This window comes from Varroa jacobsoni, unplaced genomic scaffold (genome assembly GCF_002532875.2).
Source record: "Varroa jacobsoni isolate VJ856 unplaced genomic scaffold, vjacob_1.0 contig02043, whole genome shotgun sequence".
NCBI lineage: Eukaryota > Metazoa > Arthropoda > Arachnida > Mesostigmata > Varroidae > Varroa > Varroa jacobsoni.
In genome coordinates this window covers 52,903-63,946 of record NW_019214745.1, presented here as the reverse complement: position 1 = coordinate 63,946, position 11,044 = coordinate 52,903, and the positions used below count along the sequence as shown (strand labels likewise).

Below are 11,044 nucleotides of genomic sequence, written 5' to 3'. Positions count from 1 at the left end.
TTCGAGTCGAGAAAGTCGAAGCAATGGGGTCCACTGGGCACGTCCTGTCCCTTTGGCAATTCACTTAATAGTTGCTCCCAAAGAAGGTTGCGAACTTGCTTGAGCATAAGATTGTTCTCTACAAAGATGTAGCCGAACTTTTGGTCTTGTGGTGATCGCACGCCCACTTTCTGCTTTTCTGTAATCATAAATATTAGAAAAGGACATTTTAGAGGTGTATCACAGTAAGCCTCCGACACCAAAACAACAAAACTTTGCTTTCGCATGATCAAACGTAAAGGTAGGTCTCTATATTGCGAAGTTCTACTTGAGTAAGTTAGTTGTTTTCTACTGTCTTGTTTTCTTCTACGAAATTCTGTGAGATAATCAGGCTTTTCATAGTTAAGCTTTTGCCAGACTTCTTGAACGCTTACCGTACTCTTTCACGAGATGTAGAGACCGGTTTTCGGCAATTAGGCACCGCAGAGTCACATAACACTCTTGCCGCTTCTTGATTGAAGATCTGAAATGATAAACCAAGAACAACAAACGAGATGTCAGATATATAAAGCCGATGTCGTTGCAAAAGTTCTGCTTATTCTTTTTTCGAACATCCAGCATCTGCAACAGATATGATCAATTAAGTAACGGCTAAGTAACGATTGTATTTTTGTTGCATAGCGAAAGACACGCTATAACGGGTGTTCCAACTTGCGTTCCTATCATTTGTCACCAATGGAGCCAAATATTAAGTGACTCTATGAGAAATGGGGTTATTCTGATGCAGTTTCAGAATCGAAGATTCCGGTATGTGACAACAAGTAATCGTATTTTTAGCATTTATATGAATGTTTCTAGGCTTTTTTAAGTAACGTCGATTCAATATGGTTTTTCTAGGTAGGTGAACAGCGGTTCCGACATCATTGATTTCGCGCTCGCCTGTTAAGCATATGCAGTTTTAATAATAGAACGGCACCATAACACGGATAGACATCGCCGCCGGTATCCCTTCGCACGTGTTTCCCCTAATTTCTTCGATCTTCGCACAGTTATTATTATTGTTATTAGTGTTGCAGCTGTGGGGTTACTAATTTCTTTCTACTAATATAGCAATTACACGTTTCTAATTATTGTGTTATGATGCACGTGTTTCCCAATATACATAGCGTCAAAGACAAAACGATACGACTACAAAAACATGTTTCCCATTTTCTGTTTATTTACACGTATGACAGGTTCTATCGTAAATAAATAATGCTGGAAAAAACGTTTCGCATTTTCATTTTACTGCGTTGTACGTTTCTCGTCCTGCCAGCGATTCCGGTGGTACAAACATAATAGTCCGTCCGCTGTCTCACTTCTTCTCGTTTCGTCCGACTTACCCTGTCTCTCGGGTAGAACAGTCATGTAGGCGTGCAGACACCATGACTAAGCGAGAAATGAGTTAATATCATCACTATTAACATCAATGAAAAGCTTACAGTACACTGAACACAGCCTATATTTTATACTTTAGCCTAAATACTTAACCGACGTTTCCAAACAACAAAAAATAATATCCTGCTGATATAATTTTAGAAACGGCGAAACAATTCTGGACTCACGGCGGCCGTATCAATAACACTTCTTTGTAATTAACGCAAGTCTGACAGTTGACATCTATCCAATAAGTGTGCTCTGTCTTAGCTAACTTTCGGTCGAGAATTTTGTGTTAATTCATATGTTGTCAATGATAAATGTTGAATACTCTTTTACTATTTCTTTTGAACTGACTAACGATCATGTATCAGAAAAAAGGCATCATCATATGGAAGGATAATGCGTACATTTTTCAATGCATTGCCGTGGTAACCATAACTAACAAAGATGCTACCAAACTAGTTTAGATGTCAATAATTAGAACAAAAAGAAACAAGGCAAAGGTGAGGGATTAAGGAGAATAGAATATTACTATTTGGTAATTGTATCGATAGTTTACTTGTATGGTTGCAATGGTATTTCATATATTTGCTGCAGAAGCCCCGCCTAAGTATAGCAAGGTCTGCCTCAGTTACACTTCTGATAGGGGCAAGTCGTCAATGCTATACAAGAAATAGATGATTCTGAGAACTTGTTCACGTAAGGATCAACAACTAAAAGCGTCAAATGAAAAAACAAGAATCAGAGAAGCACGCGCTTTCTGTAGCCATCTGTAACACCCGTGATGGCGAACGCCTTTTTGGGCTAAAAAGTTGCACAGCTGTCCAAAATAGAGCCTTTCATTCGTAAACTACGCTCAGATTCTTGTAACCCCAATCATACCAAATTAATTTGACTAATAAATAGGAAAAAATTCAATAATCTGCTTGTCATTTAATGGCATATACTAAGTCATATTATCTTGTACTTGTTGTTAAAATGGCCTTCCAATCATGAAATGCGTCTAGCTTCCGTATTAAACACCGCATCTTGCAATTTCGAATAAAATAGTTACTTATCCTTGCTCGCACGTCCAATGCCCTGATATTTCTAAATATTTCCGCAAATACGTGTTTGTTGAATTATTTTATATGTCTAACTAACGAAAAAAACGCTACGACTCTAATTAAGAGTCGTAGAGTTTTTTTCGTGTAGGTTGGTTATGTAACTAGCCTTTCTTCTTTGTCATTCTCTTTTTACATTACCATATCGGGTTTTGTATCTTGGAAGGGAGAAACGTTAGTAGTGCTATTCAAGATGCTCCTGAAATTTGAATATTCATACACATATATATGCACTGAAGTTATAATAACTAACATGTTATTTCTACTTTTACATCAGGGGATCTGTTTCATGTGATAACGAAGATTACATTTCAGCTACATGAGGCAGCGTCAGAACAAAGTGTTCTGCTGTCCATTGCCATTATTTCTGTGATTCATCATCTCCTTTATATGTAGTTATGTACATAGGAAGAATACCTATGATGACATGTAATGTAGCTTTTATACTGTGCGCTTTTAGGGAGTCTATCTTTAGTGAAGGTAAGTGGCTGTCACAAGGCTCGTTGCAAGCCTATCTGTGGATGTCAATTTTACCGAATGCGTGTTGTCCCAGGTACACCTAAATTGAGATAACATACTTCTCACACTCAACATTTATTGGCTCACTTTTGACAATTTCTGTTTTATTCACGTATATTCCGGAGACAGCTAAAATAATGAGGCATCTACAGATAATTACAACAATTAGATGAATTTTCTAGGACACAGATTCTCGAAGATGCAGCGTCCTAAATAGGAGATACTTGCGACTTTATTTATGGTCGTTATTGTATGCTTCGATTACCCAACTCGATTGCTGGATCTAACCTAAATAAAAAAAAACCTAAAGGTTCTCTAAAGTTACTGTGTGTTGGGAATCTCCGATATATCATCAACTTTCCTAATAAGAAATCTTCCCGTAGGAAAAAATTCCAATATTTTCGCATTGGATATATCGAGATATCGAACACTGCCTAACTATAAAGTGCTAGTTTCTATGAACGATGGATGAACATTTACGCAAAACACCCTTTAGAGGCATGTCGAACACCTTACTATTTCTCCGATATTCAATATCTAAAGTAGGATTAGTGATACAACATTGCTTCACCTATTGCAGCCTTAATAAAAAGTTTACATATTTAATATATTATCATAATTTTATCGACACTCATTTGTTTGGCTAAATGACAGTATGCCGGCTTCAAACACGTTTATACGTTTAGTTCATAAATGACTTAAGAGAAGCTAGTTTTTGAGAGTTACGTTGAGGAAAATCTACAGTGCCGCCATTAACTACGTCTCATTCGTTACACGCAATTATTTTACGACTCGCATGACCTGTAGCACTATGATGCTGACTAGATCATTCTCACATCACAGATAATTTACAAAAAAATTGATAATTTACTTAGCTATGGATTCGTTTTCGATGATGTTAGTATCGTTTTTACTTTGAAATATTTTTTGAGTAAATTCGTTCAAGTAACGATAGCCTCAACAGAATTTACAGTCTTAAATCATTTTTGTTTCGTAAGAAGCCTTTTCTAATTCTCCATTTTCACAATACTTTACTATTAGTGCAGCTGCAATGCTTGCTCGCTGCACATGCTTGGCTAGATTTAAAAGGTTTAAAGTTGACACTCCGTGAACATGTGTATATAGTCTAGATGAACTATACATTTATTGGTAAGTCAAGGTTCGCTTTGAACGAAACCAGCATCGTCCGTAAGACAGCTCATTGAATCTGCTTGATCACTTTGTCCCATACGTAATATTAATTGATTTTCTTGAAAACGTGTTGAATGACGTTTTTAAAAAGCCACTAGATTTTTGACAAACATTCTGTAAGATACATCTTAAAATCTTCGAGAAAGCCAAATTTCGCTTTCATTGGTTCCTCTTCTACGATCATCACGTCATTTATCATCGAGCAAAGGCTAAAGCGAATTGAAATCAGCATAATTGTTGCGATTAATATTTCGTTTTTCGCCAGAATTGTCCCTAACATAGAAACAACAAATTTTATACTGCTTACGTTTCGATTGGCAAACCATTAAATGTCTTTGCCACTACAAAATACAAACATTCATTCTAGATAACTCACTGCAACGTGCATTGATTCTAACAAATGATCCGCTTAAATGATCAAATAAACATAAGGTAGAAAATTGTTACATGTTTTTTTTTCTATTTAGTCGTCATCATCGTCGGAGGGTACGAATATGTCGTGCTCTTCGAGGAAAGCGGCCCCGTACTTTGAGATCGACGCGCCAATTGTCACGCCTGGGATCACCACCAAAAACACCTGCAATCAACAGAAAGTAGTTGAACGAATTACCAACTTTGATTTTGTGTCGTTTTCTCGGACTAAGCTAATGTGGGTCTTTATAAAGGTGTAGCGATTTTCTATTAAAGCACTTATACTCTGCATATTTCCCCATTGCTTTTCATAGTAGCCGTGCGGTGCGAAGTAGCCAGATACCCGAAGCGGAACTTCAGCACCCAATTTTAGGAGTATTTTTAATTTAACTTTTTTAATTTAAATGTGTTATCTAACAAAGGTCTTTGAAAATAAGGTACGCTTCAGCACAAGAGATTTCACCTTAGTAAGTGGAAAACTCATGAGGTCTGGCGCGGGCCTGTAGGCGCCTGTCCTGGTAGCTACCATGCCTTCGTAAGGTTTAACGTGGAACGCTCGATTCATTTGGCGACCCAAAATCTGGAAGAGGCTGCAAACAAATAATTGCGATAATCAGATTAGTTCCACATGTGACTCAATAACCATCTTAACTCTGTAGAACAAAGCATGAATAGCACTGTTAGCAATATATATATATATATATATATATATAACATCACACATTAGCATGATGGTTGGCAGTATAACAAATCCTCATACTGTAACAATATAGGCTGAGAACATACTAGCGTTAGATTCCAGGTATTGTTGTATGGAAATCACTTTTGTAGATACTCGTTGTACTGCCAGCATATTTTCTACAAGGTTCTAGCAGAACATAACTGACATGAAGGAAAAAGTTACCTCGCAGAGGTTAAGCTGCAGCAGTGTGCTCACGAGATCGACTCTCGGAGTAACCCGTGTTGGTTCAACCTAAATAAGTAGCGACTAAAATTCCAGCTGCTCCTTAAATAAAATACTGACACTTCGTGGCGATGATGGCTAGCAAATTAGCAATGTATCTTCCAAATGACTAAAATACATTTGTCTTTTGACCCCAACCTTTCGCGTATAGGAGGAAGCGCTGTGATTTATGCAATAGTAAAGCTACGACATACATTTGAATTGATTACATACCCATTTCGGTGATTAATATAGTTAGTACACGTATTCCGTTTACCCTTTTTAAAATAGCGCTCAACAATCTTAACCGATGTAAGGGGGCAGTTTCATTAGCTGGCTAATGAACTACATCGAATCGTATGTTGCATCAGTATCTTATTCTAACAGAAAAATCCGCGAATGTGGACATTTCTACGCTGTTTATTCATCAAACATATTTAATGGATGTGCATTCATATTAAAAACAAAACCATGTTTATAAAATGAGAATCTTTTACCCACGAGCCACAAAGGTAGAGTTTTCCTTCTCAGAAGGATGCTACACAGCTGGCTCCGACGTGTCCCCCTCGTTCAATTCAATTAGCTGCAATTGGTCTCAGTGGGTCAGTTGAGCAGGTAGTTGTTCTGTCACAACTTACCCTCCGAGCGACATCCCTCCGACGCAACTGCAACGTACGGCCTTGTTCGTCGAAATCACACTGTGCACTTTTTAGATGTACAGTTTACGTTCGAAATGGAAGCTTCGATTTTGGTTTGTGGACACATTCACAAAATTATTGTTTTTGCGTGCAATCTTGATACTGTCCAATAATTCTGGTACAACTTCACGAGTTCAGATGTGATTTGAACTCGGATCAGTTGCAATAGAGACCTGTGTCAGGTCATATCCGATAAAAAGCAACAGAAACAGCGTCGTCCACCCTGAAAAAACTGTGGATTGAAGCTTCTATCAGAGCGGATCTCCTCTCGTATATTTTTTGCTCGGAGCGCGCTCAGCTATCGACTGCACAATGAAATAGCGGTCGAACAGTGGGCATCACCCAAGAGCGCATCACTGAATTTTATACCATATTTAGCTAACTCTCCTTTCAGACGTATTGCCATAACACACCTGTTAATAATCCATACAGTCCTAAGTCAGCATGGACACATGGAAAAGCACAGATGAAGATGATATAAAATTGTGCAGGACGTGATAAATTGAAGCACTTTATCTTGTTTTGATATGCCGCCGGTTGATAGTCGAAGAACTGTACCGGGCCCGCAATCTTTAGTATCTTATCTCTTTTTCAAGTAGGTAGTTATTTGATTGTGAAACCAATCTATTCATCTAGTAGTTATCTGTGTATCTATTTAAAAGTTTATCTAATCATCATCGTGATAATCTAGGTTGGACTGTCCGCCGCAGACTTCGTTTCTGCGTGCTCTGCACTAGCAACCGTGTATTTAGAATATCGAGACATACCGCGCATTGAGTCGAGCAGCGGAGTAAGGCATTTTTTGCTTGTCGACCTTAGTGTGACTCTTGTTGGTGACCATGTCCCTGTGCAAGATATTGTTTGCGCCCCGGTGAGTTTACACACAAAAACGTAAAAATCCGAGCGAACATAAATTTATCTGTTTTACTTGAACACTCGTTCTACTTGAAATCAGTCGAAGATATTGTGCATCAATATTTAGCCATTTTACTTTGCTATTCATTCCTATCATATAAGGCGAATTACTAACAAAAACGTTTCGACGCAGCACGATTACTTTTTCCTAATCTACTTCCTATAAGACGTAAGAATTACATTGCCTCGACAATTATACCCTCGGTGTTTTAAGTTTGTAATTCAAATAAAGTGAGTTGCTTTTTCTAGTGCTATATTTTTTTTGCTCACAAATATTTTGCTCATTTATTCTGTCCAATGACTGAGTGCCAATTTTGTTTTGTAAATACATTTTCAGTTGCATTGATGAACATGTTCCAAGGAGCAGGAGTTCTGCATGGCAAATCGTTTAATTAGCTGAAAAATATATGGATATGACAAACAAAGTCTATTAAAGCAGCGTTGTGCAGGAACCAAACTAGCTACGATAGAAGCTCAGTACAATAATACACATATAGAAGGTTCAACTAACGGTCTATGGCCATACATTTAAGCTTGAATTGCTGTTCCTATAAGTAGTAATGCTCTACGCCATTTTGATGATACTTTGAGAAGAAAAGAAGAGTGCTTTGTACATCTTTTTTAAACAGCGGTTAAAGAGTATTGTCACCAAACGGACAAACGGAGAAGTGTCGAATCCAGGTAGTAAGAACATATATCATATCATGTGTGGTTTTGACCAGACCGTTATGTTAAAAAGTTCGTTTTAGATCTAGTACGGTACTCCCATTCCCATTTATTATCCTATTGCAGGATTTTCCTCAGCTTCGTCAAAAGCCCGTGTTATTGTATTGTGAACGGATATGTCGTGTCGAGAAGCTTTCTTTGCCCTTCATTAGCGAATTTAGTGGACTGCCACATTAACTTTAGCCATTAGTTCTATTTATTACATTTTTTTTGACTAACACTTCTATGAGATAAAAAACTGAAGGCACCCTTGCAAGGATACTGCTGCAGATCACCTTGTGTTACTTAAGGCAAGTCCTCGATATTTAAGCTCAACATCATCTATGATTATAGTGGGAGAAGTTGTATTGAAAGTTGTACTTCTTGGTGCAACTTACTTAGCAAAAAGTCAATGCTTCCTGCTATGGGTTAATCTCAGGGTAGACGTCCTTAGAAGTTTTGGTTAATAATAATTTAAATAAAATCAACAAGTAAAACCGTGCACAAAATGTCAAATACCCAATTTAAGACGCTTCGACTTTGGAAGCACGACGCTAGATATTTTAAATATTGTTTAACATTTACGAAGGCTACGTTGCGAGGTCTTTTTCTCACAAATGTTTGGTTTGTAGCATTGATCAGTTGTTTTTGTTAATTGAAAAGTGAGAGAGCTAGCATTATCTTAAAGAGTGGTATTACCTCTAAATCATTTCAAAATAATCTTGGTTTTTCAATATTCTAAAGAACTACATTACGACTTGTAACCAACTAACTGTATAAACTAAGGTTAGTTAGTTATGAAAGTTATGTAGAATGCTCTTGGTTTCTAGTATATCCCGTCATTATTAGTACCATGGATTATCTAATTTAGAGGCACTTTTGCTGCCATTGTCAACAGGATTGCCGGTCCAATGACGAGGAAACTCTGGGGTTACCATGGCATCGCGACGAGCTCCTGTTGTTTCGAGCGATTGTTTACTGAGAAACACGAATGGGTAGAAGTGAATGACGGCTTGGGTACGGTTGGTATCTCAGATCACGCCCAGGAAGCTCTTGGAGATGTCGTCTACGTGCAACCGCCCGAAGTACGCAGATACGAAGTATTCTATTTTCTATATATAGGGCTAGGTTTAGCGTTTTTTTTTTGTAGTGTTAACAGAAATCTCCTTAATACATCTCAGCGTTACTTGTTTTTCGGTTGAAGGTTTTAAATACGTTTGTTTGCAAGATGTCTCCACATTCAAGGCTCGAATATTGTGTGATAATTCATTTTCCTAACATCAACTTTATTAGGTGGCCATTAAAGAACTTCTAGATAGTAAAACATGTAAACTACCTTTGTATTAAAGACGATGCAAATTAACCAACGTCGCTTTCGGCTAATACTTGAAAGAGATGTATTAGCGTGTTTCTCATTCGTATTCGTAACAAAATTTTCTGAAAGGGAAGTTCCTAGCTGGCTTTTGATTGCTTACCGCTGGCTTTTGATTGCTTACCAATACTATGCATTGACCCCTTTGTTTTTGCAAAATACTTCTGGGTTTTATTCCATAACATCTCGTGCCCCTTTGGGAACAGGCTGGCTAGTATGTATTGGGTAAACTGCAGGATGTTCTCGATTATTTCTTTTCTGCTTTTCAAAAGCTAAGGGACAACATTAATTATCCAGTTTTTGCCGCAATGGATCACTTTGTAGTCATAGTAGTTGGTAAATATAAGTTAATTTGAATCGAATTACTTGAAAATCAGATCGGCCAAGAGCTGTGTCAGGGTTCCGAATGTGGTGCTGTCGAGTCCGTGAAGGCAGCATCAGAAATTTACTCACCCGTATCGGGCGTCGTAGAAGAGATCAACAAAGCACTCGAGGATAAACCCGCATTGATTAACTCTTCCTGTTACAAAGATGGTATGTAGATGTGTATGTTTCATTCTATCTTTCATGATATTTAGGTATCGATTCGTGACTAGAAAAGTAGGTCAGGGCCAAACAAACAAAATGTCAAAATACCACGGGCGGAGTGTTTTTACCGTTGCCTCCATGTGAATTACCCGCATATCTATTAATGTATTTCGCATCTTGCAAAGCATTGTAATAATGCATGGAATTAACAAAGCTCTGCTGCCCCTTTTAATATTCACGCATGTTAGTTACTCAAGGAATAAGCGAAACTTGGCTTAGAAAATGCTTTTTTGGTTTTGAAACCATATAATACCAGTACCCTTTCTAAAAGCTATTTGACACCTTGAGACGTTTGGTCTGACGTAATCCTTTAGATACTTCGAAGAACTCGTCCTACTACAAAATACAAAATAATAAAACATGTTCTCGAAAATATCCTAAAATTATTATGAAAACTGTGCCTGCTTCACTGGCCACAGTAACATGAAACAACAATGGTATACGGTGTAGATACCAAAGGTACTGTTCCCTCATGTAGCAGTCAATATGCACATTTATTAAATGGCCGGTGCAATGCGCACGTCCTTTCAGGGTGGATCTTTAAGCTGAGGCTCAGCAAACCTGAGGAGCTTGAGAGCTTAATGAATGAAAAAGTGTACGAAAATTATCTTAAAACTACCGCTCACTAGCGCATTTACATTGTCATAAACGTTTCTGAAGGTGGATCTATAAGGAAATAAATTGTAAATACCGTATTAGTATTTTAATGAACGTTAATGTTATTTTCATTCGACGTATGACGTGCCGCACATATTTAAAAAGTCCTTTTTGTAAGAGATTATTTTATTTTACCTATTTAAAGGAGCGGAATTTCTGTGGTAAGCAGTGTTATTACAAGTAAAAAAATTATGAGGTACGCAATCTTGTAAGGTTCATGTTTGTTGGTTTCTTTACTTGGACAAGAGCATAATAATAAGACAGACAAACGCATTTTTAAATAGTTGCGGCTTTGCTTAACAACAGAAGTTATCTGTCTCAAGAGTGCACTCCGTGTTGCGACTTTTTTTGTCTAATTAAAGGCATAACTAATATAAAACTACAAAGATCATTTGATATTAGAATTTATATAGGGAATATTGTAATTATTTGTTCGCATTCTTTTTCCGTAGAGAAAGATAGCTACATAGAACAAAATACATAGATTAAACATAGAAAAATAGACAAAATCTGCACTAAAGCATTTTAGAAAATTGTCGACGTG

General features: G+C 37.4%; 2 protein-coding genes and 1 long non-coding RNA gene across 9 annotated transcripts; 2 read left to right on the top strand and 1 right to left on the bottom strand.

Moving 5' to 3' along the window:
- The first annotated feature begins 6 nt into the window (after positions 1-6).
- Positions 7-1,379, top strand: LOC111272342 (uncharacterized). Its single transcript, XR_015315706.1, has 2 exons — positions 7-284; positions 881-1,379. It is a non-coding gene; the product is annotated as an uncharacterized LOC111272342 (long non-coding RNA).
- On the bottom strand, positions 1,169-6,416 carry LOC111272341 (essential MCU regulator, mitochondrial). Of its 4 annotated transcripts, none has more exons than XM_086973239.1 (4): positions 6,204-6,416; positions 5,086-5,212; positions 4,659-4,788; positions 1,169-1,407 (listed from the first exon to the last, which is right to left on the bottom strand). In XM_086973239.1, the coding sequence occupies exons 1-3, from the start codon at positions 6,215-6,217 to the stop codon at positions 4,675-4,677; spliced, it is 255 nt and encodes an 84-aa protein (XP_086829365.1). In that variant the 5' UTR covers positions 6,218-6,416; the 3' UTR covers positions 1,169-1,407; positions 4,659-4,674. The 4 variants fall into 4 exon arrangements, with proteins under 4 accessions (XP_086829365.1, XP_086829367.1, XP_022709489.1 ...); XM_086973241.1 differs by lacking the exons at positions 1,169-1,407; positions 6,204-6,416 and adding exons at positions 5,527-5,610; positions 6,067-6,197 and having other exon boundaries at positions 3,080-4,788; XM_022853754.2 differs by lacking the exon at positions 1,169-1,407 and having other exon boundaries at positions 3,080-4,788.
- Positions 6,417-6,702: 286 nt separating this feature from the next.
- Positions 6,703-10,554, top strand: ppl (glycine cleavage system H protein, mitochondrial). Of its 4 annotated transcripts, XM_086973238.1 has the most exons (7): positions 6,704-6,858; positions 6,955-7,134; positions 7,516-7,859; positions 7,971-8,194; positions 8,782-8,968; positions 9,633-9,789; positions 10,375-10,554. In XM_086973238.1, the coding sequence occupies exons 5-7, from the start codon at positions 8,795-8,797 to the stop codon at positions 10,470-10,472; spliced, it is 429 nt and encodes a 142-aa protein (XP_086829364.1). In that variant the 5' UTR covers positions 6,704-6,858; positions 6,955-7,134; positions 7,516-7,859; positions 7,971-8,194; positions 8,782-8,794; the 3' UTR covers positions 10,473-10,554. The 4 variants fall into 4 exon arrangements, with proteins under 4 accessions (XP_022709487.1, XP_086829364.1, XP_022709485.1 ...); XM_022853752.2 differs by lacking the exon at positions 7,971-8,194 and having other exon boundaries at positions 6,703-6,858; XM_022853750.2 differs by lacking the exons at positions 7,516-7,859; positions 7,971-8,194.
- Positions 10,555-11,044: the final 490 nt, after the last annotated feature.